The following is a 26362-nucleotide window of genomic DNA, read 5'->3' on the forward strand; positions in this document are numbered from 1 at the left end:
TGAAGTGTATAGAAAATTCTTATCTGCTCAAGTTCGAGCAAATGCCTCCAAACTTCATCCTACAGCAAGACAATAATTTCAAACAATAATTTGTTGCTAAAGCAACAAAGGAGCTTTTTCAAATCTAAAAACTGGAAAATTATTGAATGGCTAAGTTAGTCCCCTGATCTAAATTCAATTGAGCATGCCTTCCATATGCTGAAGGGGACAAGTCCCCCAATAAAGCAGGAGCAGAAGATGGCTGTAGCAGAGGCCTGGGAGAGCATCACAAGAGAAGATGCTCAGGTCCCTGGTGATATCTATAAATCACAGACTTCAAGCAGTCATTCCATCCAAAGGATGTGGAACAAAGAATTGAACACGACTACTGTGACAAGTAATGTTATATTTTATATTGTATATAGATATGTTTTAAAGGAGATAAATTGTGGCAGTCACGTACAAACACTTCAAAACAGATCTTATTTAAAATGCCAGAGCTCTGCTCAAGCCAGACAGTCTAGGATCTGGTGGCTTTTCAAAAACTTTGAAAAATGCCTATAAGGACTTCACAAGTAGGTGTTAATTGTACATGCTGTAGAGTAATGGATTATTATTTTGGAAAGTAACAGATGAATGAAGTCATAAGATTGGGTCCGGTGCAGTTGGCTGTTCTAAGATGATCATGTGGTTTTCTCTGAGTGAGAGAGAGAGAATTCAGTTCTACAGTTCAGCAGCAGCAGCTGGGACTGGAACAGGACAAGCTGGCCAACTTGTGGAAAAACCCCATTTTGAAGACAGGTTGTGAGTTCTTAGTTCAGCCTGGTCAAAGACCTTGTGGTCCATACAAGAGGAGATGACTGGCTGCATAATGTTTTACTTGAAAAAAGGGAAACAATAAGTAACTCTGTGGTGACCTGAAAAAAAGAAGTCTTCATCTGAAAAACCCTGATGGGCGTATCTTCAGCAAGACACTGAAGTGGCTGATTTGAATCTCTCTGAAATCTCTCTCTGAAAACCGACAAGAACCTTTCTGAGCAATAACCATTTACCTTTCAAGCACCAAAGCCTGGTGAAATTCATAAATGTTAAATTCTGTGCACAGTTGCCTGCAACCAGTGAACTTGGAAGAGTGAGAAGTGAGCTTGGACTGTGAATTAAAGAACTTTACTGAACTTACACGATGAGCAGATGGTCGTGGACTGAAGGATCAGGAATGACCATCCTCCACTACACATCAGCAATTCTGTAATAGAGAGAGTGGCGAGCACCAAATGCTTGGAGTTCACTTAACTAGTGACTTCAATTGTCAGGAAAGTGCAACAGGGATTGCCCTTCCTGAGAAGACTGAAGTGGGAAAGGCTACTGGCCACCATTGTCAACCTTCTATAGGAGCTCTATCAAGAGCTTCCTGGCCAGCTGCATCACAGTGTGGTACAGTTGCTGCAGAGTAATGGATCGGGAGATCAATACACAGGACCACAAGAGTGGCAGGGAGGATCACTGGAGTCTCTCTCCACCCCACCTCCTGCCCCATTGACATGATCTGTTGGGATCATTGCCTGAAGAGGGCGTGGAAAATCATTGAGGACCCCTTCCACCAGCTGCTCTCATCAGGGAAGAGATACAGGAGGATCAGAGCCAGCACCACCAGGCTGAGTAACAGCTTCTTCCCACGGGCAGTGAGAATGCCGAACGACCAAAGAAACTGCCCACACTAACCATCCGAGATTCTCATATTCATTAAACTTGTTATTTTTCCCCCTAAGTGTCCTGTTACTACTTCCTTTATTACACATTTAAACATTTTCCCAACTACTTGTCTACAGTTCTATTTTCTCTGTTGCTCCTCTGTTAAACATAGGAAGGTTGCACATATGTTTCAATCAATGAGAAATATTATCAAATCTACGAAAATATTAGAAGATACAATAAGTGCACCTAGTTTCTCCATATCGACCTGTTTTAGAATGTTGGGATATGAGTTGTCAAGTTTGGCAAATTAGTAGTTGCTTGTTCTACATATTTCTTCATTTTTTTAATGGTAGTTTATTTCAGATCGTCTTTCCAAATGAACCTGTTGCTATTGAACATAGAACATTACAGTACGGTATAAGCCCTTTGGCCCTCAATGTTGTGCGAACTGATATAAATCAACCTTGCAATTAATCTCGGCATTCTAGGCACCCAACACTTGCCTAAACTTTTCTCCACTCTCCATAAATGGATGTCTTTTAATATTGGCTATTGCTGCTCTGTGAAAAAGGAGCTTGTTGTCTATTTGTGATTCTCATAATCTTATGATAATATTAAGTTCGTCTTGTCCTCCGTCGATCCAAAGAGGAAAAAAAACCCGAGCTTGCTCTAACTTTCTTCATAAACCATTGTTCTCCAATCCAGGCGGCATCTCCTCTGCACCCTCTCCAAAGCTTCCATATCCTTCCCACAATAAAGCAACCAGAACTGAAGACAATACTATAAATATGGTCCAACCAGAGTTTCATTGAACTGCAACATTATTTTGCAGCTCTTGAACTCAACCCTCCAACTAATGAAGACCCACTTTAACCACCTTATCAATTGTGCAGCAACTTTCAGGGATTTATTGGCTTAGAACATAGAATAGTGCAGCACATTACCGCATTGCACAGGCCCTTCAGCCCACAATATTGTGCGAACTATGTAAACCCACTCCATCATCAATCTAATCCTTTGCAACCTCACAGACATAACCTTCCATAATTATTACATCCATGTGTCTGTAATATGTGCCCCTATTGTACCAGCTTCCACCACCACCCCTGGCAATACATTCCAGGCACATGCCTCTTTGTGAGATGATAATAACCTCAATGTTACAGCTCAACCACTGTATTGTGAGTAGAACCGCACGTATTTATGATGATTGAGGGGTTAATCTGCCTACAGCACTTCTGGTAACTAACCAGGTCATTTTTGTTTTCCCCCAAGTTCACCCTCTGTCTCAGTGGTCCATCTGCCAACTTTATCTGAATGACCAGGTCACCTTTTCTGATTGTTCTATACTGGCTAGCTGAGAGGTTTTACTTTTAAGGTAAAATTCCACCGGCCATTACTGGATGTTAATCTGCTTCCTCTTTGATCTAACACTGGGTTTTGCACTCCTCAATCCTTTCCTGGCCTAAGTAAACAGCTTTCAGTTCTTTCCTCCTCTCCTGTCTGTGATCTGGGCCAGTTGTTGGCTGCAAAGTCACAATTCCAAATTGTCAAAGATACTTCAAGAACTACAAAAGGTTATGCTTAAAATTAGATTACATTTCAAATGGGAAGGCAATTTCAATTAAATTACTTATTTACAACAGAATTCTATCTTGGGTAGAAAATACCACATTTGCCACTACTGTGCAAGTTAACACCATATAGACATGAAATGCCACATGTAAATAGCCTAGTCCTTCCAATACAAATCATTGTTTATTTGGATATTTAAATGTGTTTTCCTCATGGAAGTTAATTCAACAGCCTTTGATCATTGGGGCATTTCCAATCACTTTGGCTACAAAATTAAATATTTGGACCTGTTTTATTACTGGAAATATTATAAAGTTGTGGATAGTCAAAAACCAAAGGGATCAGAGAGAAAAAGTCATTGCCAAACTTAACAAATATAGCTCTCTCTCTTTCTCATATTTGTGGACATATTGATCACAGACTGTACTTACTTTACAGCTCTCAGGCCCTGTTAGAGAAGGTGAATTAGTAATCCTCTTCTCTAAATCTCACCATGATGTTACTGTCCCTCCTCCTCTTGCTGGATGAGCAAGTGAAATGATAGTATTCTCCAGACATGTACTGCAATCTTATCACTGAAAAGCTGAAGCCTTGTACTAGATTTTGGAGACTCTTTCAGTGAACCCCAGCAGGCAGTTGTCACCTCCATGATAAATCCATGTGAGACAAGAGAAGAGAAAATGGTTTCCTTCTGCAGTGAACTGGGATTCACGGGTAGTGTGTTGTGCTGATGGCTGCTCCGCCCCCATCTGCTCACTTATAACCCTGGTTTCCCACCTAAACCCAGAACCCTTCTGAAAACTACTGTGAGGCCCTACCCTTAGTTATAAGCTAATAAAAGCTTTGTTCTCCTTCCAGTCGTGAGAGCTTATTTTCATGCTACAATTTAATTAGCTTCTTCCTTAACGATGGAAGCGCTACTCAAGCCAGGTATGCTACTGATAGACCCTCTGTCTCCCGACATGGCTGAGGAGTTCACATACTGGCTAGACTGCTTCTAGGCCTACCTAAGCATGACCAGAGACATCTTCCACACCGATGAACTAAGGAGGTCTGCACTCGTTTCGAGGGTAGGAACTGCTCTACATATGACACTCCCATCAAGGCATTGAAGGCTCAGTACCTGAAGTTGCAGAATGAGATCCTAGCAAGGCACCGACTTGCTCTACGTCACCAGTGGCCAGGAAAGATTATCGGTGACTACCTGCTGGATCTGTGGACGCTTACCAAGAAGTGCAGGTACGAAACGGCTATGGGCCACGTTCGTGAGGAAGATCAGACCCGGGACACTCTAGTCGTGGATGTCGGCTCGAAGTACATGAGGCAGCGACTGCTTGAGTCGGGAAAGAAGGGCATGGCTAGCCATGTCAAGCTGGCCAAAGAGCTGGAACAGGCCAAGCTCAAGAATGACGACCTTGAAGCCAGTGAGCTCGCTCACCTAGAGGACCCCTTCCAAGGACCAGCTGCTCCCGTTACCCCTGCCCTAATGGCTGCTGCTTCCTGTGCTAGGGAGTGCTTTCTCTACACCAAGACTCAGCATCCCTCATCTCGTTGCCCGGCTAAAGATTCAGTGCACTCCAGCTATGACAAGAAAGGTCATTGGAAGAGGGTTTGTTGTGCGAGGGGAAGCCCGGGGAAGTCCGTGGCCTGCTCCACTCCTGGATCCAATTCCAGCCCCAGCACGTGAGGAGAAGCAAAACCGACCCCATGCTGGAAAGGGTGAAACTGCTCCATGCCAATCCCACGTATGCCTATGTGGAGTACCCGGATGGCAGGGAGGACATCAAGGACCTTGCACCTGCTGGAACAGAGTGTCCATTGCCTCAGGTGTCCTGGGAGACACAGAGCTTATTCCCACCACCCTCAGTCAGGGCATGGGGGGCGGGGGGAGTTCGGTTCAGGAGGAAAGTGCACCTTTGAGCTGGAGACCTAGCCCGCCTCTTCTCCCACACAAGGGAACCAGGAGACCCAATGGGTCCAAGGCCCCCGGGTGCTAAGGCGCTCCACCAGGATCTCCAGAGCCCCCCCCCCCCCACCCCGGACCACTTAAATCTGTAAATTTGTAAATAATTGTATTTTTTTCTGAACCCATCTTCTCTGTCTTCATTCACAGACCCTAAATTCTACTGGAAGGGGTGAATGCAGTGAGCTATGGTTCACTGGTAGGGTGTTGTGCTGATGGCTGGCCCCACTTCCTGACTCTGGCCCCATCTGGTCACTTATAACCCTGGTTTCCCACCTAAGCCCAGAACCTTTCTGAAGACTACTGTGAGACCCTACCCCTTAGTTATAAGCTAATAAAAGCATTTGTTATCCCTCCAGTCATTAGAGCTTTTATTCATGCCACACCCATGGAACCCCCAAGGACACTTAGTTTACTTACTTATGATGATCCTTACAAGAGTTGTCTAAATATTGCAGGGCCCTTCCCATTGTCATTTTAATGCTAAGAAACTGAAGGTCTGACTGTTTGTGACCAGCATAATTTTGTCTGTCACTTGAAATCCTTTATCACCCACAAAATGAAGGAACAGATTTGAGCAACATTGTGACCTGCTAATTTCTCAATTCTAAGCAAGTGCTCCAAATTTGTGTGCTTGTACATTGACAGAACTGCCACAGGTTTCTGGTGGATGCCTGTTCCCCATCATTTGGAATCTGGGTATTTAAATCCTCTCCCCTCACGCAAACTACCTTCCACTGCTATGTCCAGCCCAGCTTAGGCAATGAGAAATCCTTCACACACAAGTTGTCTTCACTTGATGTGCTTTGGCCATGAAATCCTCGATGGTTACAGCACAGATAAAGGCCCTATGTGTCCATGCAGTCTAACAACCACTCATGTACATGAATGACCCATCTCTTTATTCTCCCTGAATTCTCTTGAACTCCTGGTCACATGCACTGTGAGGAATACTTTTCCTTTCAAAGTTGTTTTTGTTGAATTCATTGAAAAATGTATTTAAAAAGATATATAATTGGATGCAGCAAGGGATTTTAAACCTGTGGAGGGAGACCCAAGGTGGCCTGGGTTAAATTTAAAAGCTGACTAGCTGAATGGATTGAATGGTCTGTCCCTGGTCCATAGTCCTCTGATTCTTGCACCTTGTAATTTATTTTGTATCGGGCCTATTAAAGGTTGTGCGAGTTTAAAGAAATAATACAAGTGTGGTGTGCTGTTAGACAGAATCGGACACACACAAGGTAAAGACTGAACAACAGGCTTTAATCCAAAAAGACTTCCACAGAGCCAGGATGGCTGTGGTGGCAGCAACTCAGTGTGAGGCCTCTGGAGGCCGGCGCAGGCTTATACACCGGAGGGTGATTGAACCCGACTAGGTGGGGCTTGATCCATTCAGGCCGACTGATTGGCAGCTGGTCAGGTGTTGTCCTGGCCCCTTGCACTCCTGCAGGCACAGAGGTTGCCCCGAGCAGTAGGCCGGTCGTGTACCACCACAACAAGAAAATATGGAAACAACAGCAACTTTGAATAAAGCAGCCTTTGCCATTTTGCAAGCCATTCAGCTTGTCCACCTGCTGGGTGCATTGGGAGATCGGGAAGAAAAATGCTAATGAGAAGCCAAATGACTATTAGAAGGAGGAAGAGTTTTGAGTGTTATTTAAAAAAAAACCTGTTGATGATTACATGGTGGAGAGAAACCAGCACGTTTCTTGTTCCACCGAGTACACAAGTGACCATTCGAAGGCAGAATGTTTCACGTGGTTTCTGACTACGAAGGAAAGAAAGAAAGGTTCAGGAAAATGGCTGTAGAGAGGCCACTTCTGGTAGAGTAACAGTGACCTCCTCCAGAACTACAAATTCCATGTTACTGTGGTATGATTTCAATCCCCCTTAAGTTAAACATTTGAGTTAAGGCAACTGTTTTCAATAATGACAATAATATAAATGTTCACATTTAACCTGTTGTTTTCCCTCTCCTTTTTTCTTAGGGCCAGAAAGGTCTGCCTGGCCCTCCTGGGGACCCTGGAGACTTGGGACCAATGGTAAGAGCTTCAACGTTGTCATGAGCATCTCCATTATACACCCCAAGACCATTGACACCACTGACATGATGACCAGTGACCAAAATGAAATAATTCTGAGTGCATTGTTCAGTGCACCCAATTGTCCTCCTGTGCAAAGAATAATACTTGCCTGTCTTTTAAATCCAGGGTCAATCAGGAAATCGTGGGCCTGAGGGGCCAATTGGAAAACCTGGTGAAGATGTGAGTATTATTTTGTAATCTATCCTTCTAATTCCTGAGGCTCAACCAATGTTGATTGGGTGGCTAGGCTCCAGCTTGTAAACCCTTCTCAGGTGTGGTAGGTGATTCATTCTTTCCATGGTTCATGGTATGAGTGAGTTTGAAAAAGCCAGGGGCAAAAAATAAACTATTTAAAAACACCCACAAACAGCAAAGCTGATGTTTTTATTAGCTTGTAGTCAACATAGAAAGGCTTTGAATCACTTGAAGCCACCCTGCATGCTGGACATATCCTTGCTACTGTGAATTTTACTTCTGAACTGGCTTGATTTAAGTTTTGCTGATAATGGAAAAAAGCACAGGAAAGGGGCAAATTTACGCAGTGATTTTTCTTTGAATTGTCCAACTGACTTTGGTGGAAGAGTCTGGGTATGTCTGGGAAAGTGAAGTGAACAGTAACTTTTGCTCTCGAGGTTGTGGATAATCATAAGGTTCCCCTTGCCCACCAAACCCAGTCTCATCTGAATAATTTACTTTCCCGTTGCCTATAAGGAGCCTGGAGGAAAGTAAATGGAGGTGACTAAGCAAAGATACGCAATTAATAAGCAAAGATTATTAAATCAGTCAACTCAATCCCCAACTCCAGACGATGTTTTAAATCTTTGGGTTATGTTTATTTCTGCAGGGTGAAGCTGGAAAACCAGGACGACGTGGTGAGCAGGGGTTCGTGGGGCAACAGGTAATGTGACACTTAATGGAATGACTCAAAAAATGACAGCACCCACTGAGATCTGATGGCTATGATGTGTTCTGATTTAAACAATTATTTAGTAATGCTTGTTAAGTGGCAATATTTGTATTGATTTAAAGGCCATTGCTTCCTTTCTTTGTAAAAAAAAACTAAGATCTCATAAAGAAGCAGTTTTTAAAGATACAGTACATGCATGACAGAGTTCACTGAAATGGTGGAAACAGTTTTAAGCATTCTCACTTAGAATACACTAATTTATTTCAGTATTGTTTTGGTAGCATGATGAAGTGTTCTTTTCAATCTTGATTCTTGATGTAACATAATAGCAAAGCTTGAGGAAATTCTTGCCACTTGAATAGGTGTGAAGGACTTAAATGGCTATAAATAACAAGGAAATAATTGTAGTTCTAATTCCACTCATTAAACAACAGATGTTACTTGACAAACAAAGGTCTATAGCTGGTTAACAAATGAGGAGCATGGAATTATGTTAAGGGAGGTAACCTGTGAGAACCATCAGAAACAGAAGATAGGAGCAGGAGTAGGTCATTCGACCCTTCGAGCCTGCTCCGCCATTCAACGAGATCATGGCTGATCTTAAAGTTCAGTACCCCGTCCCCGCCTTCTCTCCATAACCTTTAATACTCTTATACTGAAGAAATAGATCTAATTCCCTCTTAAATATATTTAATGAACCAGCCTCTACTGCCCTCTGTGGCAATGAATTCCACATATTCACCACCCTCTGGGTAAAGAAATTCCTCCTCATCTCGGTCCTAAATGGTTTGCCTATTATCCTCAAACCATGGCCCTGGGTTCTGGATTTTCCCATCATTGGAAACATCCCATCTGCATCCATTCTGTCCAGTCCTGCCAGAATTTTATATGTCTCTATGAGATCCCCTCTCAATCTTCTAAACTCCAACGAGTACAATCCCAATTTGCGCAATCTTTCCTCATAAGTCATTCCTGCCATTCCAGGTATCAGCCTGGTGAATCACCTCTGCACTCCCTCCATTGCAAGAACATCCTTCCTTAGATAAGGTGACCAAAACTGCACACAATACTCCAGGTGGGGTCTCACCAAGGCCCTGTACAGCTGCAGTAAGGTATCCTTGTTCCTATACTCAAACCCTCTTGATATGAAGGCCAACATACCATTTGCCTTTTTAACCGCCTGCTGTACCTGCATGCTCGCCTTCAGAGACTGATGTACAAGTACCTAGGTCTCTCTGCACTTCCCCATCTCTTAATCTATTGCCATTCAAATAGTAATCTGCCCTCCGGTTTGTATTACCAAAGTGGATAACCTCACATTTGTCCACATTGTAGTGCATTTGCCATGTATCTGCCCAGTCCCTCAATTTATTCAAATCACACTGGAGCTTCTTGACCCCCTCTTCCATGCACACAACCCCTCCTAGCTTAGTGTCATCTGCAAATTTGGAGATATTACATCCAATCCCCTCATCCAGATCATTAATGTAAATTGTGAACAGCTGGGGTCCCAGTACAGATCCCTGTGGCACCCCACTGGTCACCGCCTGCCACTCAGAAAACGAGCCATTTATCCCAACTCTCTGTCTTCTACCTGCCAGCCAGTTCTCAATCCACATCAATACTTTGCCCCCAATCCCATGAGCCTTGATTTTGGAAGCCAGTCGTTTATGCGGGACCTTATCGAAGGCCTTTTGGAAGTCCAGGTACACCACATCCACTGGCTCTCCCCCATCTATTTTACCTGTCACCATCTCAAAGAATTCCAATAGATTTGTCAAGCACGATTTACCTTTTGTAAATCCATGTTGACTCCGTCCGATCCCTTCTCTGCTAGTCATATGCTCCGCTATTACATCCTTAATAATGGATTCCATCATTATAATAAACTAAGTTATTGTAATTTGTGTGAACTCAATAGATGGAATGTTTTAGCTGACCATCGCATCCTCTCTTATTCTACTTTCTCTCTTCAAAACTCATAGCTATTAATGGATCTCAATCGCCCAAATTCATGAACTGTGCAGGGAACTCATTTCATGGAGTGGATGTTGTCAAAGTGGTCCCAGCACGGATTCTTGTGCCAGCTTCTGTGCTTCTAGAAGGCAACCTTGATTCTCCACAAGCCAGCTTGCTCTCCATTCTACTGTTGGTTGAATGCTCTTGACTCTGCATTGCTGCCTTACAGCAGGCCTTTTGGAAACTGGAAAACAAGGTCTATTTAATCTGGCCAGTCTCTGTGATGATACCTTTGCAGGATATTCAGAAACATACGTCCGGAAAGTATTTCTCTTTTGTAACCTTTGGCATTTGTATCTTGATAGGGGCAAATCTTGCTGGATCTGGTCACCATTTCAATCTCAGTAACTCTCAAAGTTGCACCCATGTGCAGCTGAGCATGGAGTTCAATAGATGCTGATGCATCTGTTACTGCATTCATTCTAACTTGGATTCTGCATGACATCCAGCTCCACTTTGATGGGGTTTACCTGACGTAACACTGAAGAATTCCTTTCTTCTCTTCTACTCCAAGTAGACTTCATGTGGATGCTAATCTTTTGATTGCCTTGGAAGTTAGTTGTTAGATACTACTGCTTCATTATTTTTAATATTTTACATAACTTTTTTTGAATGTTTTCAGTGTTTTAATATTTTATTAATATGTGTTATGTCCACTGTAAAAGGTCTCTAAATATTTAAAGAACTTTCAAATTGCAAATCAGTTTTGATAGAAAGTGAAGTTCTACTCCTGTCTTGACATTTCTGGAGATGGTGCCTCTGATCTACTCCCCATCTATGCATCACTGCACCTCACTGTCCATCTACCAGGTGCCAAGGGTCAACATGATCAGACATAGCAGATAAAAGGACTGGGCAAAAACCATGAGAAGTGCAATTGGACTTTGGGCTCAGCTCACCAAAACTTAGCTTACCTTTGGTTTCTGATACTACAGCTAATATCTGGACAAGAACTTCCACTGACCTTACCTGGTTTCTGATACTACAGTTAATATCTGGACAAGAACTTCCACCGAGCTTACCTGGTTTCCGATACTACAGCTAATATTTGGACAAGATCCTCCACCGAGCTGAGCCAACATAACTTAATTGAAGGAATCCAACATCACTCCAATTTTCTCATGTTGATTGCACCATCATCTTCATATTCATTTGATAACTGATACAGTCAATTTTTGGGTGGGGGGGGCAGATAATTAAATGTAAAGCAATAAAAGGATGCATAACACAACAACAGAAAACACTTGACAGGTCAAGCAGCTTCAGAAGGTAAAAAGAGCAATCATTCAGGTAAATATAAATACATCCCACATCACTGACCCAATGTACCCTGTATATTATTTATCCTTCCATCAACAATGTTGAGATTTTGTTCATTTATCTCATTCCTACTTGCTCTATATTTCAGATTTATTGTCAGAATGAATATAGATATATATTTATATATATATATTTATATATAAATATACAAACATGAGATTCTTTATTCCTGTGGGTGAGGCAAAATTACCCCTTATTGGCAGTGCAAAAAAAAAAGCTGACTCAATGTACAAAAGTGAACAAAAAGGAAATATAAACAAACCGAGAAAGAAAATTATATAGATAAATTAGCTGTAAATTCCCTCATTATACAACAAAGATGAAACTATAAATATAAATAATATTGACGACTGTGAAGTATCATGTTGATGTCAGTTTCATATAAACATAAACGCTTTTCTTGTCAAGATATGGATAAGTCCAGGCTAAATTATCTCAGTTTATTTTCCTTGATGATGTAAGATAAATAAATTGAGTGGTTGGACTTAGCACCAATCGCACTTCAGGAGGATGTTAAAATATTGTTTTACTTGCAGGGTCCTCGAGGTTTCCCCGGTGCTCCTGGTTTACCAGGTATCAAAGGTCTAAGGGTAAGCAAGCATAAAGCAAATTCAATTTAGTTCTAGTTATATTGACATTTGTTGGCATGGCAAAAAAGTAGCCATGAAAATAGGTTAATTTGTGTGCCTGTTATATGAGCAATGGCTTTTGTTCCATTAATATTTATATAAACTACTGGGTTAATTTAATTTAATGGGAAGTCTTTAATTGATTTTTTTTTAAACTATTTATCACAGGGGAACTTTGGTCTTGATGGACGAAAAGGTGAAGTTGGAGCTCCTGGACAGAAGGTGACAACATCATGATAAAATGACATGTAACTTGACTGATATGGGCAATGTTATAATACAGTAAATACATAAATGTATGTCATCAGATTTTTCCTGGATTTCCTTTCTCACAAACTTCAGCAATGAATAATTAACATATACAATACTGGGGGTTAACTCAGACAAACCAATTGCTTGGGTATCTGAGGGCAGTGTGTTTCAAATCATAGCTATTGTATATTGAGTAAAATCTATAGCACAACTTTGCCACAAAGGAAAATGATAAAATATTGGCCTGTGTTAGCAACATAGCATATTAGTTCTAAGTATTCCAAATTGTGCTAAATAACAGTTAACAAATTGGTTATTGAAACTGATACCTGAAGAGTTACTATTTTATGGAGATTGTAATGATAGTGTCCTAGTGATCTTCCTGACCACTAGAGGAGTCAAAGATTAGTTTTTGGTCACTTGCTTGGAGTCAAGATGGATGCCTCCATACAGTCCTGAGTAAATTCTTTAGCTAGAGGAATGGAAGAAATACCAGGAATATGCATTCCAGGAGTGTGCAGAGTGAGAATCAGTCAATATCAGCAAAAAAATGGAAAGTGTGAAGGCTCCTGGTAGACTGGAAATGTCGACCATGAGTGGAGGTTGTTCAAACAAGGATTCATGCTGTACCTGCAAGCCATTGGACTCGATAGCAAACGTGATGCATATAAGATTTCATCAGGGCAAATTCGACAAGATTATCAAGATTTTTGATGAACACTGATCACCAAAGAGAAATGAAATGTTTTAGAGGTACGTGTTTTGCTCATGCATGCCACTGCAGAGAGAGCTTTGATACTTTTTTTAATGAATTTGAAATTAAAACAAAGTCATGCAATTTTGGATCGCTGCAAGATTCAATGATCCGTGATTAAATTATGTTCGGGATTATTGGAAAGAAAGTGCGAGAGAGGTTGCTGCAAGAGACAGAACTTATCTTAGCTGGAGCTGTGAAGATATGGAATGCCAGTGAATTAGCTCTGCAGCATGCAAAAAAGTTTGGTGAGACGGCAAAAGCCAGTGAAAACGAAGGCATAGCTGCAGCCATTGTGTGTATCCACATACAAAAACAAAAAACCAAATATAGGAAACAACAAAAAGGAGAGACATTCATATGTAAATGATGTGGCACTCAACATTCATCAAAATGATGCCCAGCCTATGGAAAAGTCTGTAATGTGCAAAAGGCAGAATCACAATACAAAGCAATGTTTTAACAAATGGAAATAAAACAGAAGTGAAAGTGTGCACACTGTACACACTAGAAAAAAAAACTTCCATCAGTGATTTTGTTGGCATGCTAGCACAGGAAGATTATAAACCAACAGACACTGAACAGCCAAGTGTGAACTGCGTTAAGCAGGACAAGTTGTCTGTCTATGTCATTACATACAAATTGAACAAATATTCCTTTCAAGCTCATTTGTGAGTGCAACATCAGGGAAATGAAGATAAAGCTATACAACCATTCAAATCCTGTACAGCTCAATGCCTACAATGGACAGAGCACTAACACAAAAGGTACATGTAAACTCAAGGTGAATGGCAAAGATAAAGAGTACCTTCTCAGGTTCACAGTAGTCCCAAATGGACATGAATCACTGCTGGGTGTACACACCAGGGACACCTATTATGTTAACTGATGTGTTATTCAGAGCAACGACACAGAGTGAAGCACACAATGAGAGTTCCACATAGAGACAGATGGTAATCTCCATGTGAACCTTCCTTTCTTTTTCAATCTTTTTATTACTCATATCATAGCAAGCATTTTAAATGAGATCTGTTTTGTGAAATGTTTGTTTGTGACCTACACTCTAACTCCCACAATTTATCTCCTTTAAAAATATCTATATACAACATAAAATATAATATATCCATCACAACATGGCAATACATAATGCAACATATAACATTATAAAATATTGAACAATATTATCATTTTTTACACAATTTGAAATATTTAAAAAAGAAAAAATGTTATTAAAACCCTGTCTAACCTACCAAAATAAACAAAAAACAGCAACAACAGCAAAAAAAAAAAGAAGCTGGGCAGCTTAATCGGAGAGTTCACTACAACAGATCAATACAAACTATTTATCTGGTCTTTGCCAATACAAAACAGAAATCCCAAGCAGTGTGGAAGGTAAAGTCAAAATACAAATTAATCTCTTTGAAAATAATTTATAAAAGGATGCCAAGTCTCTTTAGACTTAACAGAGGTTTTAAAAGTGCAATTAATTTTTTTCTAAACTTAAACATGACATAACTTGAGAGAACCGTTGCATCAAAGTAGGTGAATGAGGATCTTTCTTAAATAAAATGGCTCTTCTGGCCAACAGTGTAGTCAAGAATTCAACCCGATGTGCAGAAGTGGGAGCTCGACCCACCTCTGGAACTATAATTCCAAAAATAGCAGTCACTGGATTAGGTTGCAATCTAATACCCAGTATAATTGACAAAGTCTTGAAAATATCTGTCCAATACAGAGCAAGACCAAAACATATGCATTAGTGTGGCCACTTGTGATTTACATCTATCACACAAAGGACTAATATTAGGAAAGATACGGACCAATTTATCTTTCGACATATGAACCTGATATAGCACTTTAAACTGAATGTCGAGCTCATAATGAAAAGTTATTAACTGTTCCAAACATCTTTTCCCAAAGTTCCTCTGGGAGAAGTGACTGAAGTTCCAATTCCCAAGCTCCTCTAATTTTATCATTAGAATTTAATAAATTATTGTAAATATTACCTATTAAACCCTTATGGGAAGAATTCAAATGAAAAAGTGTATCAACCAAATTGGGTTGATATGATATAGGAAAGTTAAGTAACGTAGTACAACTCTGATCATCCAAAATGTTGGATAAATATATTTTTTTAATAACTGGTCATTTAAAAAAAAACATCCCAGAAGCAACAGCAAATCACTTGTATCAATGTTTAAACAATAAACAAACAACAAGGGAAGGATTTTTATACATTAAAATAATGTATAATTCTCACCAAAAATTGTTGGCTGCAGCCGTTCCCTAACATGTCCCAATCGCCGATCACTGATGCTGCTGATCCCTGGAAGCTTCCCTGGCTGGTGGAACATTCACTGATGAGTTGGCGGGCTCCTGTCTCCCAATGCTGATGTCCAAGTCCCGACTCCGAGGCCTACTGCACAAGCACACTGGGGGTCCGGTGTATGTGTGTGATAGTTAGCCGAGGGGACGGTTTGAAGTCGGCATCAGGAGCTAGCTCAGGTGTGCTGAGAAGGGAGGGAGGGAAGGGGTGGGGAGAGGGGTAAGGAAGGGGGGAGGAGAGAGGGGAAGGAGAGAGGGCAAGGGAGGGGAGGGAACAACACTGAGCCCAATGTCCCCACTCCTACTGGCAGCCTGAGGTCCTGCTCCTGACTGGGAGACCACTCTCTCCTTGATGATGCCAGAGCAAGAGATTTTTCCAATTACTTGCAGCTGGGAGACAGTGCATGCAGTTTGAGAGGGAGAGTTGGAGAGAAAAGTCAGTAGGGGAAGGTAAAGAAGAAATGGAAAGAGTGAGATGAGGGAGTTACCTGAATGATCATTCTAATTTCATGTTGAGTGAATTTTTTCTCAACATGTGAGGTTAGCTCTTCTCCAAAAAAATTTTTATAAATGAGAATTTCTGATTTGTTTTGGATACCCTAATTTATCTGAAATTTTTTTTAAATTTGGATAAATGAGGATTTCGGAGAATCCAATTTCAGATAATTGGAGTTGTACTGTACCTTATTCAAAAAACCTCAAACTTGGAAATATCTAAAAAAAATGATGGAGGTAAATTATATTTGTTAGATATTATATCAAAGGATATTAAACATCCATCTATAAACAGATCTGAAAAATAGACAATTCCTTTGTTTTTTTTTACAAAGAAAAGGTTTGATCCATTATACACGATGAGAAAAACTAGTTGAAATAAATAGTACTTGATAAGCTAAAATTTTTTAAATCAAAATATTTGTGAAATTGAAACCAAATCTGTAATGTATGTTTAAGTATGGGTTAAATGTTTGTCTATTAATCTTGGAAATTGTTAAAGGAAGAGCAGTTCCCAATAAAGTAGCTAATGAATACCTCTACAGGTTTCAATTCCAAATCTGTCCAATGAAGGCATTTAGGTTTGTCCAAATAATATACCCCGAAAATATTATATTGAATAGTAACTGACCAATAATAAAATCTAAGATTAGGTAATGCTATACAACCATCTTTCTTTAATTTCTGCAAATGAAATTTATTCAATCTAGTATTCATGTTAGAGTCAATATTGTTTGTTTCAAAGGGAAAAAAATTAAATCTTTAAATTTTTTAGTGATCTTAAAAATATGTAGTTATTTAACCACTCTAAAAGGTATATGCTGATAGACAGGTACATGCATATTTATTGGAAATAGTTCACACTTATGGAGAGTATTCTCCTGGAAAAAAAAACTGAATTGGGAAAGCAAAGACAGCATTGAAGGAATAGATTTTTCAGGATCTGAAATATATATATAAAAATATCATCTGTATATGAAGATATATTATGAATTACATCTCTTTTAATATGCTGAATATTTCTGGAGTCATGAAGTACTATCGCTCAAGGTTTCAATGCTAGGTTTAATAATAAAGGACTTTATGGACAACCCGGTCTAGTTCCTCGAAACAGACCTGTCAAAATGGCTCTTCCGTGATGATTTTAGGCCAATAAAAAGTGTGGGGGGGGGGGGTCGTATTTTTCATAGGGGTAAAAATTTTCTCCCTCAAAAATGGGGGGTTGCATTATATTGAAAATGCATTATACATGCATATTTACGGTAATCATAAAATAACTATGATAAATGTGAGAAAAAAGAAGCCTTTGTCCTTGGTATGTAAAAGCCTCCATATATCAACCAATCCATAATTAATGAAAAAAAGTTAATAAAAGTAGCAGATTTATGAGGAAGCATCTGATTAGATTAAGACCTATCAATCACTGGATTAAGACAACAGTTAAAATCTCTATATTCATTTAGATTCAGTAAAGAAGCAAATGCCTTTTAAAAAATAATCTGGATCATCAACATTAGGAGCATTTATGTTAACCAAGGCAATTTTTTAATTATTCAATATACCTGTAACGATTAAGAATCTACCCTTGGGATTCATAATTGTTTTAAAGTGCACAAAGGGAACTTTATTGTCAATCAAGATCGATGCACCTTTAATTTTAAATTAAGACGGAATGAAATTGCAAACCTCTGCAGAACTTGAAAAACCGTTTTTCGTCCTCTTTGTGAATGTGCATCTCTTGCACAAATATAATATTGGCTTGAAACATTTTAAAACTCTTTTTATTTAATTGGATGATTCAAGTTATTAACATTCAGAGAAACAAAGTTATAATTTTTAACATCTATTTTAAAGTTTATTTATAAGTAAAGATTTCTGCACATGAATAGATGACATTTAGAAGAGGAACCCAAAAAAATAGCAAAGACCAAAATACGGAACAAATTTATATTTAAGAATGAACTCTCATAGCTACCCAGATACAATAAAACTAACCTAGCAAAGCCCCCCACCCTCCTCCCTCCTCCCACTGCTGAACAGTTCCACAATGGATCTGAATACTAACTTACACCTAATTTAATCCCTGGTCTCAAACTGACAAGTCTCCAAAATTATAATTAATTCCAAGTCTCACAGCAGAAAAGAAAAAAAGAATATTCCACCATTTTAATATGACTTTATAAAATTACATAAAGAATAAAATGTTCTAGTTAAATGGTTGCTTGCTCTACTCATATGTTAAGATTCAATACCTCTTGATCCTGATCACTGAATCTCTTCCCGTATCTGACATGAAATCCAAGCAGATCACAGCTGAAACAGAAAAGTGGACAGTTCTACAGAAGGTCATCAAGAATCTGAATGAAGGATGGCCTAGAGGTGATTGTCAGCCGTACTACAGCATCAGAGTTGAGCTGAGTTTTGTCAATGGGCTTCAACTCAGACAGAACAGAATTGTCATTCCTCAATCACTGCAGTGTTGCAAAGGTTGCATGAGGGGTACCTTGGAATAGAAAAATGCAAGAGGAGGGCCAGAACTGCTGTTTATTGGCCAGGGATAAATGCTGATCTTGACAGGATGGTTTCAAGCTGTGAAACCTGTTTGAAACATCACACAAAGCAGACAAAGGAACCCATGATAATAACTGACGTACCAGCAGAACCGTGGGAGAAAGTTGGGACTGATCTGTTCTACATGGAAGGAAAGAATTACTTGCTGGTTATTGACTATCTATTGAACTATCCGGAGATTACATGTCTGCTGCTTGTGTGATCAAATATATGAAATCAATCTTTGCAAGACATGGAATACTTCAAATCATCTACAGAGACAATGGACTATGCTACGGCTGTAGAGAATTCAGAACTTTGCAGAAGACTATGATTTTTGACATGCGACTTCAAGTCCTCTGCATCAACAGCCAAACAGTAAAGCAGAGAAAGGAATTCACATAGTGAAACGGTTGCACAAGACAGTGGCTCAGATCCTTAACTAGCTCTATTGAGTTACAGAGCTTCACCACTTGAACATGCTGATCTTCTGTTGGGATGTAGACTACACATCACACTTCCCCACTCTGCAGACCCAAACAAGAACAAAGATGTCGAAGATGTTGAATGGAAACAAAAGTGTCTGCAATGGAGTCAAAAAGCAACCATGACAAGTCAGAAAGAAGCTTTGGGCCACTGGTACAACATGACAGTGAGATCTAGAGATTCCAACACTTGGGACAAAAGGCCTATCAATTAAGATCTTGAAGAAGTAAATCCAGGAACCTACACTGTCAGAACAGCAGATGGTCAAATACTGGAGGAATCAAAAGACCATCTGAAAACTCAAGAGACAGTATAGGAACAGACAAATACAGAAGGCCCAGCCTGCACAGCAACAGAAGAAACACCACCACTGCTATTCAGTAGTGGGCCATCAGACCCAATCAGTCCCAACACAAGCACCTGTGTTAAGAAGATCCACACATATTGTCAAAGCACCGACAGACTGAATCTCGAAAAGAAAAAGAACTGCATACTTTAAAAAGTTTGTGCTGCTGATGTTTGTGTTCATGTTTATGTTGAACTTTAAATTGAAATGAATACTGTATTAGTGTGTCATATTGTTAGATTAAACATCTCAACAAGAGGGATGTTATAATAGATTCCTAGCGATCCTCCTGACCAGTAGGGGGAGTCAGAGACTAGTTTGTGGCAGCTAATTTGGATTCAAGATGGATGCCTCCACACAGTCCTGAGTGAGTTCTTTAGCTAATAAAGTATAGTTGCTTTAAAAGAACCCATGTTTTTTTATTATAAATAAAATAAACATCACAGAGATGAGTTTGGTTTTAGTTTAGTTCTATTTTTACTCATGCTCCTTTTTCCAAATAATTATTTTGCCTTACTTCATGGAAAACTAGATTTTGGTTATACTTAAATTAATGGCATCATTATCTGATTCTGTTTTTATCCAACTATTATAGGGTGATCATGGTTCTGTAGGTGCAATGGGAGCTCCAGGTTCTGTGGTAAGTGGTCTATTGGAAATTGGGTCCAATACATGTGTTATTTACAGGGCAAAATTTACATGTAATTTACTTTGAGACTCTAAACTGATGAGTTGAATATAGAAGACCAATTAAGAAGATTCTAAGCTAAAAATGCATGAAATACAATAATATAACTGTCAAATTAAACTTAAGTAGATTTTATAAGGATAGGGCTTGAGCTAAATGATTTAAAAACAAATATTGTCACAGCATTGTAAATTGTCCATGATATTTATACGATATAACATTAACAATAAAGCAAAATTAATGCAAACAATTGTGTTTTTCGGTGACTAGGAATCAATAGAAATTGTGGAAAAGATTGAAGAAAAGAATGAGAAAATAATGTGATACAGACATAAGGAAAGAGGTTGAAACGATTAACAAAATCAAGTAGTTTGTCAGAGGAGGGGATCTCTGAGGATAGATTTTAAAATTATGTCACAGAGTAATTTATCAGAGGATGATGAGCTAGATTAAAATGGAAGTTGAAGGACATGGGTATTAATACTGCACATCATTTCTGAAAAAGGGAAATAAATCCAGAACACATTAAAATGAGGAATATTCTAATAAATATAAACTAGATAAGAAGCCAAATGAAGATAAAGTACTGGCACCCACTAGGGGTAAGTCAAAGACTTTGAGGGATATATATTTTCATCAGACTGAAGTTTTGCTGAACAAACATATTTTAAAATTAGGACAGGTTTTAGATGAACACGACAATTAGTAAATCTCTAAATGCTTGGAAAAAAATTAACACATTTAAACAACAACTTATTTTGCTTTCCATTGATCTACACAATTTATATTTTGGCCCCAGAGCTAAATGATGCAATATTTCAATTCATTTAAAATGACACTTAAAAGTTTATTCTTGTGAGGATATAATATCTTCAAGTCTGTTTACAATTATCTTTATAACACCTGTTCTTGTGTATTTTTTTAAATTTTTTGGCAGGCAGCTGTTCTGAAGATGCATCTAATGATAACTTGAAGTCAAAACTTTATTCCAGATGCGATAACTATTAGGATCTTTACAAATTCCCTGGAGAGGTCTTCCACAGCTAAATCAATTTGTGCTGTCTGAATAGGCTCCACCAAAGATGGAGAAAATAGCTAGTGAATGTAGTAAGGCATACAGCTTGGGAACACTAACTATCCACTTACAGTGGAACCAATGTTAGAGGAAATGTGGAAAACCTCTCTGGGGTTTCTGCTTATTATTGAATATCCAGATAGTTCCTCTGAGAATTCAACTGACCATGGCTGATGCCACCTGAAATGCATTTAAACAGCTGCCCCTATTGAAGAAAAATAATCAGATCTGCTCTCACTGGAAATCAAATAACAGAAGGAATGAGGCCAGAATCATTTTGTTTAACAGTCCCATTAATACTGCCTCTTGTCACATTGGAGGAGAAGCTCTCTAATGTGGCTGGAATGTAAGAGGGTATCCAATGTGTTTGCCATTTATATTTGATATATAAATCTCAAAAATGCCAGTTCAACTGAAATTTCAGAGCTAAGAAAAAAAAATTATACATATAGGCTATTATTTTTGGAAGCTTTGGTTATTTTGTTGGTTAATTTAATTAAACTGATGTTTAATTGCAGGCAATATTTGTGACTTTTTTAATAGGGTCCACGAGGTCTTCCAGGAGAAAGAGGGCGAACTGGACCTCAAGGATCTCCAGTGAGTACAATATTGAAGTTAATTCCTTGCTCTGATCACTGAGATTTTCTTTTGTTCAATTAATAGTTTAAATTAATTCCTCATCTCTAGTTTGTCCCTAGGAAATGTGCCTTAATGTATTTCACTGCTCAAAAATGGTTGTAACAAAGAGGCCCAAAAATAACTTGGAATGTAGGGATTAGAAGGATTGGAATTAAGACTTTCTCTTGAGGTCCTGCTAAATTGAGAGCTAAGAATGGCTTTTGAGGATCTCAGAAACCTTCCTGCTTCAAAGCATTATAAGTTGTAGGAGGGAGAAGTTGGGAGGTTGGATGTTGCAGGGAGGTCACTGAATAAGATGCAGAGTTCGTCAGAGAGTGGATGTATAAGGAGTCACGCGATGGAGTAGTGGCCGGACGGTGAACTCCAGCCCTCTCCAGAAAAGTCGGGAAAAACAAGAGAAAACACAAAGGCACAGAAATAAAAGTTACAGAAAAGTGAGTATAAAGGTGGAAAGAAGATGGCGACAAAAAAAGAAAAGTCGAAAGCAACGGTAAGAAGAGAGGAAGAGAAGACAAAGGAGGAAAAAGGTGAAGGCCTTACCTGTCCGAAGAGGCCCGCTGCGGAGAGAGAAACCCGCTCCCTCAGGTCGGTAAATAATGGACTACAAAAATGGCTCGCAGAGCCGAGTAAAAGTGCGCAACCGCGCATGCGCGAGGAATCACGCATGCGCGATGCGAATGAAAAAAAACACACCGACGGGAGGGGGGACCAGCTGGGGAGTCGATCTCCACAGCCGGCAACGACAGCTGCAGAACACCTGCAGCAAGAAGAGACCACAGAAGACAACAGAAACAAGAAAGAAGAGGAGGAAAGGGCAACAAAGAAACAACAGATGGCCAACCCAGAGGAAGAAGAAGAGGAAGAGTATGGTGAAATAGAAGAAGAAAAGAAAGGCAAGGTAAAGGATATACTTGCTCTTATTAGAGGATACATGGAATCATTTAAAGAATGGCAAACACAGGAATTTAAGGATTTAAGAAAAAGAATAAACAACACAGAAGAGAAAATAAATAAAATGGAGATGACCTTAACAGAAATGGGAAAGAAAATGGACAAGATGGAAGAGCGGGCAGTAGCAGCAGAAATGGAGGTAGAAGACTTAAAAAAGAAATTGGAGAAATCTAATAAAAAAACTAAAGAGACACAAGAACTACTAGCTCAAAAAATAGATACAATGGAAAACCATAACAGAAGAAATAACATAAAGATAGTGGGCCTTAAGGAAGATGAAGAAGGCAAGAATATGAGGGAGTTTATAAAAGAGTGGATCCCTAAGACCCTAGGATGTCCAGAACTACAGCAAGAATTGGAAATAGAAAGGGCACATAGAGTATTGGCCTCTAAACCACAACCACAACAAAAACCAAGATCTATTGTAGTAAAATTCCTAAGATATACTACAAGAGAAAAGGTACTGGAGAAGACAATGGAAAAAGTAAGAGAGGGCAACAAACCACTGGAGTATAAAGGGCAAAAAATCTTCATTTATCCAGATATAAGTTTTGAACTCCTAAAGAAGAGAAAAGAGTTCAATACAGCAAAGGCGATTTTATGGAAGAAAGGGTATAAATTTATACTAAAGCATCCAGCGGTATTGAAAATATTTATTCCAGGACAACAAAACAGACTATTCTCGGATCCAGAAGAAGCACGAAAATTTGCAGAACAATTACAAAAATAGACTGAGGGAGGAAGACGGGTAATGAGAGTTAAAATGATCACAATTGATATGTATGTGGGTAAAGACAAAAATAGACTGAGGGATGAAGACGGGTAATGAGAGTAAAAATGATCACGATTGATATGTATGCGGGTAAAGAGGTATAAGAGTGAATAGAGACAAGGAGCATACGTGAATGTATCTGTACTTAGAGGAAAATATAGATAGTATAGACAAGAATTAATAAGGGAAGGTAATGGAATAGAGAGAATAAGGAGGGAATTAAAAGAGTGACCTTTGTGACATATGAAAAGTGAAATCTTTTCTGGGGGAGGCGGGGTGGGGGGAAATAGCGGTCACTGCAAAATCAGTTGACGCTTGCGAGTGGATTCGCAAATCCAAATGGAGAGGGGAGATGTGGTTGTCCGACAAGGGATAAAGGACAACTCAGGAGGTGAATGGGAGATTGGGGATAAATAAGATAGAAATAGGAGAATAAGGAAAATGTTGGATGTTGTAGGAATGTTGTCTTATAAAGAGTTGAAAATAAGAAAACAGAAATGGAAAAGGAGGAAAGGTAATGATGGAAAAACGGAAAGAGAAGATAAACAAAATATAAAAGGGCTACGCTGAACTATATGTCTTTAAATATTAATGGAATACATAACCAAATTAAAAGGAATAAACTACCAAATTTAAATGAATAAATGTATTCCATTAGAAAAAATAACATATTGGTTAAGAAATAATATTGAAATATTCGAACAAGTATAGGAGCCTTACATTAAATACAATAGCGAAAACCTACCGGGGACAAACATTACCTAAGTTGATGGAAGGAGAAGGAAAGAAAAGAATGGACTCAGTAGAATTTCTGGTGTAATTTTGTTGAATGACAACATTGTCTGACTGGATTAATGCAACCTAGATTGTATACCTAAAATGGATGAGAGGGGGGGTGGGGGGGTGGTTTGGGAAGGAAGGGGGGGGGGAGAAAAAGTCACTGTATATGTGTGAAAAAGAAATTGTGTATACCATGGCTAATGTGATTTATGGTGTGAAAAATAAAAAATTTAAAAAAGAAAAAAAAAGAGAGTGGATGTATAGGTGGGTTTGGATTCCACAAGTGCAAGTGGCATTGGACAAGATGAAATTAACCCAGTGCAAGGGTGGGTTGAAATCCAGGACAGCTGTGCCCAGGAATAATTGAAAATATCAGTGAATTGAGAATAATTCCTATAATGTCATCTGCTATCGAATAATTGTTTTAAAATAAATATCCCACAAGTTACCAGTGAGTACTTTCCCTTCTTCAGTTTCATTCACTGAACACCATGGCCATTCTAAAATATGAGGAACAGATCCCTATCTGATACATCATTTTCATCCCAGGAGAGCCTTGGATATTTCCCACAGCCAAAGGGTTAAATATCAATGGACAGGAAAGGTTAGACAGGTATCATGGATAGGAAAGGTTTAGAGGGATGTGGGCTAAATGCAAGCAAATGAGATTAGCTTGGTCAGTATGGACAACATGGGCTAAAGGGCCTGTTTGTGTGATATGGAACTCTAACTATAACAGTGGGATTTCCTGCAATTGTCTGGATCAACTTGGATGAGATACATGAACACTATTTGTTAGGATTTCCCATAATGCCTCCCTCAACATTATCTAGTCATTTCAAAAACCCTGACTAAATTATTGCTATGCATCTACTTCAGTTACTAAAAAGTACCTAATACAGCAAGGTTCAAAGTACGTTATGACTTCCGATGCAAAATCAAAATGATCTCCACAATATATTTCTGTGTGTGTATATATATATATATATACACACATACATTTTTCTTTTCCCCCTCTCTTAAGAGTGCCTTCCAAATCAATTAGGAATGATTGTGCATTCAAAATATACTAGATATCATCTAATGTTTAAAATTAATGAGCAAATAAAGACAATCAACTGTGAAATTAATTGGGGAATTTAGATTCTTTACACATGACATATGCAGTTCAAGTGGCTTCACCTGTTATGATTTATATCTACCTAAAATATGTTTTTGATTGTTATCATAGTGTGTTTAACCTTTCCTTAATTATTTCATGACCAAGAACTTGGCTGATTATTTCTCCCCATCATAATATGGTCATGAACCTGATCCAACAATTTGAGAGGAAATCTCTCACAGACCATGGAGCTTTAGCCAGAAAAGTTAATTTGGGTGACATTCCTGACAGCAGCTATCTTCTCACACCTGTTCTGATGTCATCATTCTTGTCAGCTTTTCCATAATATACCTTGAATTATTCCCTTATAGCAATTGGAGAGTTCAGATGGCAAAGACCTGCAATTTTAATTTATATTTTTAATTTAGACAGACAGCATGGTAACAGACCATTTCAGCCCATGAGTCTGTGTTGCCCAATTTACACCCAATTAATTTACCACCCCTGGTTTGTTTCAAATAGTGGGAGGAAACTGGACCCCCCCCCCAGGGAAAACCCACAGAGAACGTGCAAACTCCTTACAGACAGTGTGGGATTTGAATCCCAGTCCCGATCGCTGGCACCATAAAGGTGTTGCGCTTATCGCTAACTGTGCAAGTCACTATCATCCCTCTTTGTTCTACAGCTGACAGGACACAAACAGCTGTGTCAAAAAATGTCAGATCAATTAATGTCATCCTGTCTGAACCTGAATCCTGCTCTCTCTTCCCATTTCATTCAACCTGTTTCAAAGATTTATTCAAAAGATGAAAGGAATTATCCAAAACTTTGAGCTGTCATATTTGTTAGAACGTACCCAAGTCTACTTGACCAGGTTTACTGTAAATCCTAATTCCTTAAACAAATTTGAAAATACACAAACATTTAAACGCACAATTATTTCCCAACATGTGTAATTTAAATCACCTCGTCAGAT

The 26362-nt window shown here is 39.0% G+C and overlaps 1 protein-coding gene across 1 annotated transcript in view; it reads left to right on the forward strand.

Annotated features, from left to right (window-relative positions):
• The window catches only part of col5a2b (collagen, type V, alpha 2b), a 163764-nt gene that overhangs the window by 21122 nt on the left and 116280 nt on the right, over positions 1-26362 (forward strand). Inside the window, exons 6-12 of the mRNA XM_069936211.1 lie at positions 7201-7254; positions 7423-7476; positions 8141-8194; positions 12079-12132; positions 12340-12393; positions 19975-20019; positions 21686-21739. Coding sequence (XP_069792312.1) covers positions 7201-7254; positions 7423-7476; positions 8141-8194; positions 12079-12132; positions 12340-12393; positions 19975-20019; positions 21686-21739 — 369 coding nt within the window. The remainder of the gene's footprint in view (positions 1-7200; positions 7255-7422; positions 7477-8140; positions 8195-12078; positions 12133-12339; positions 12394-19974; positions 20020-21685; positions 21740-26362) is intronic.

This window comes from Narcine bancroftii, chromosome 4 (assembly GCF_036971445.1).
Source record: "Narcine bancroftii isolate sNarBan1 chromosome 4, sNarBan1.hap1, whole genome shotgun sequence".
Taxonomy (NCBI): Eukaryota; Metazoa; Chordata; class Chondrichthyes; order Torpediniformes; family Narcinidae; genus Narcine; species Narcine bancroftii.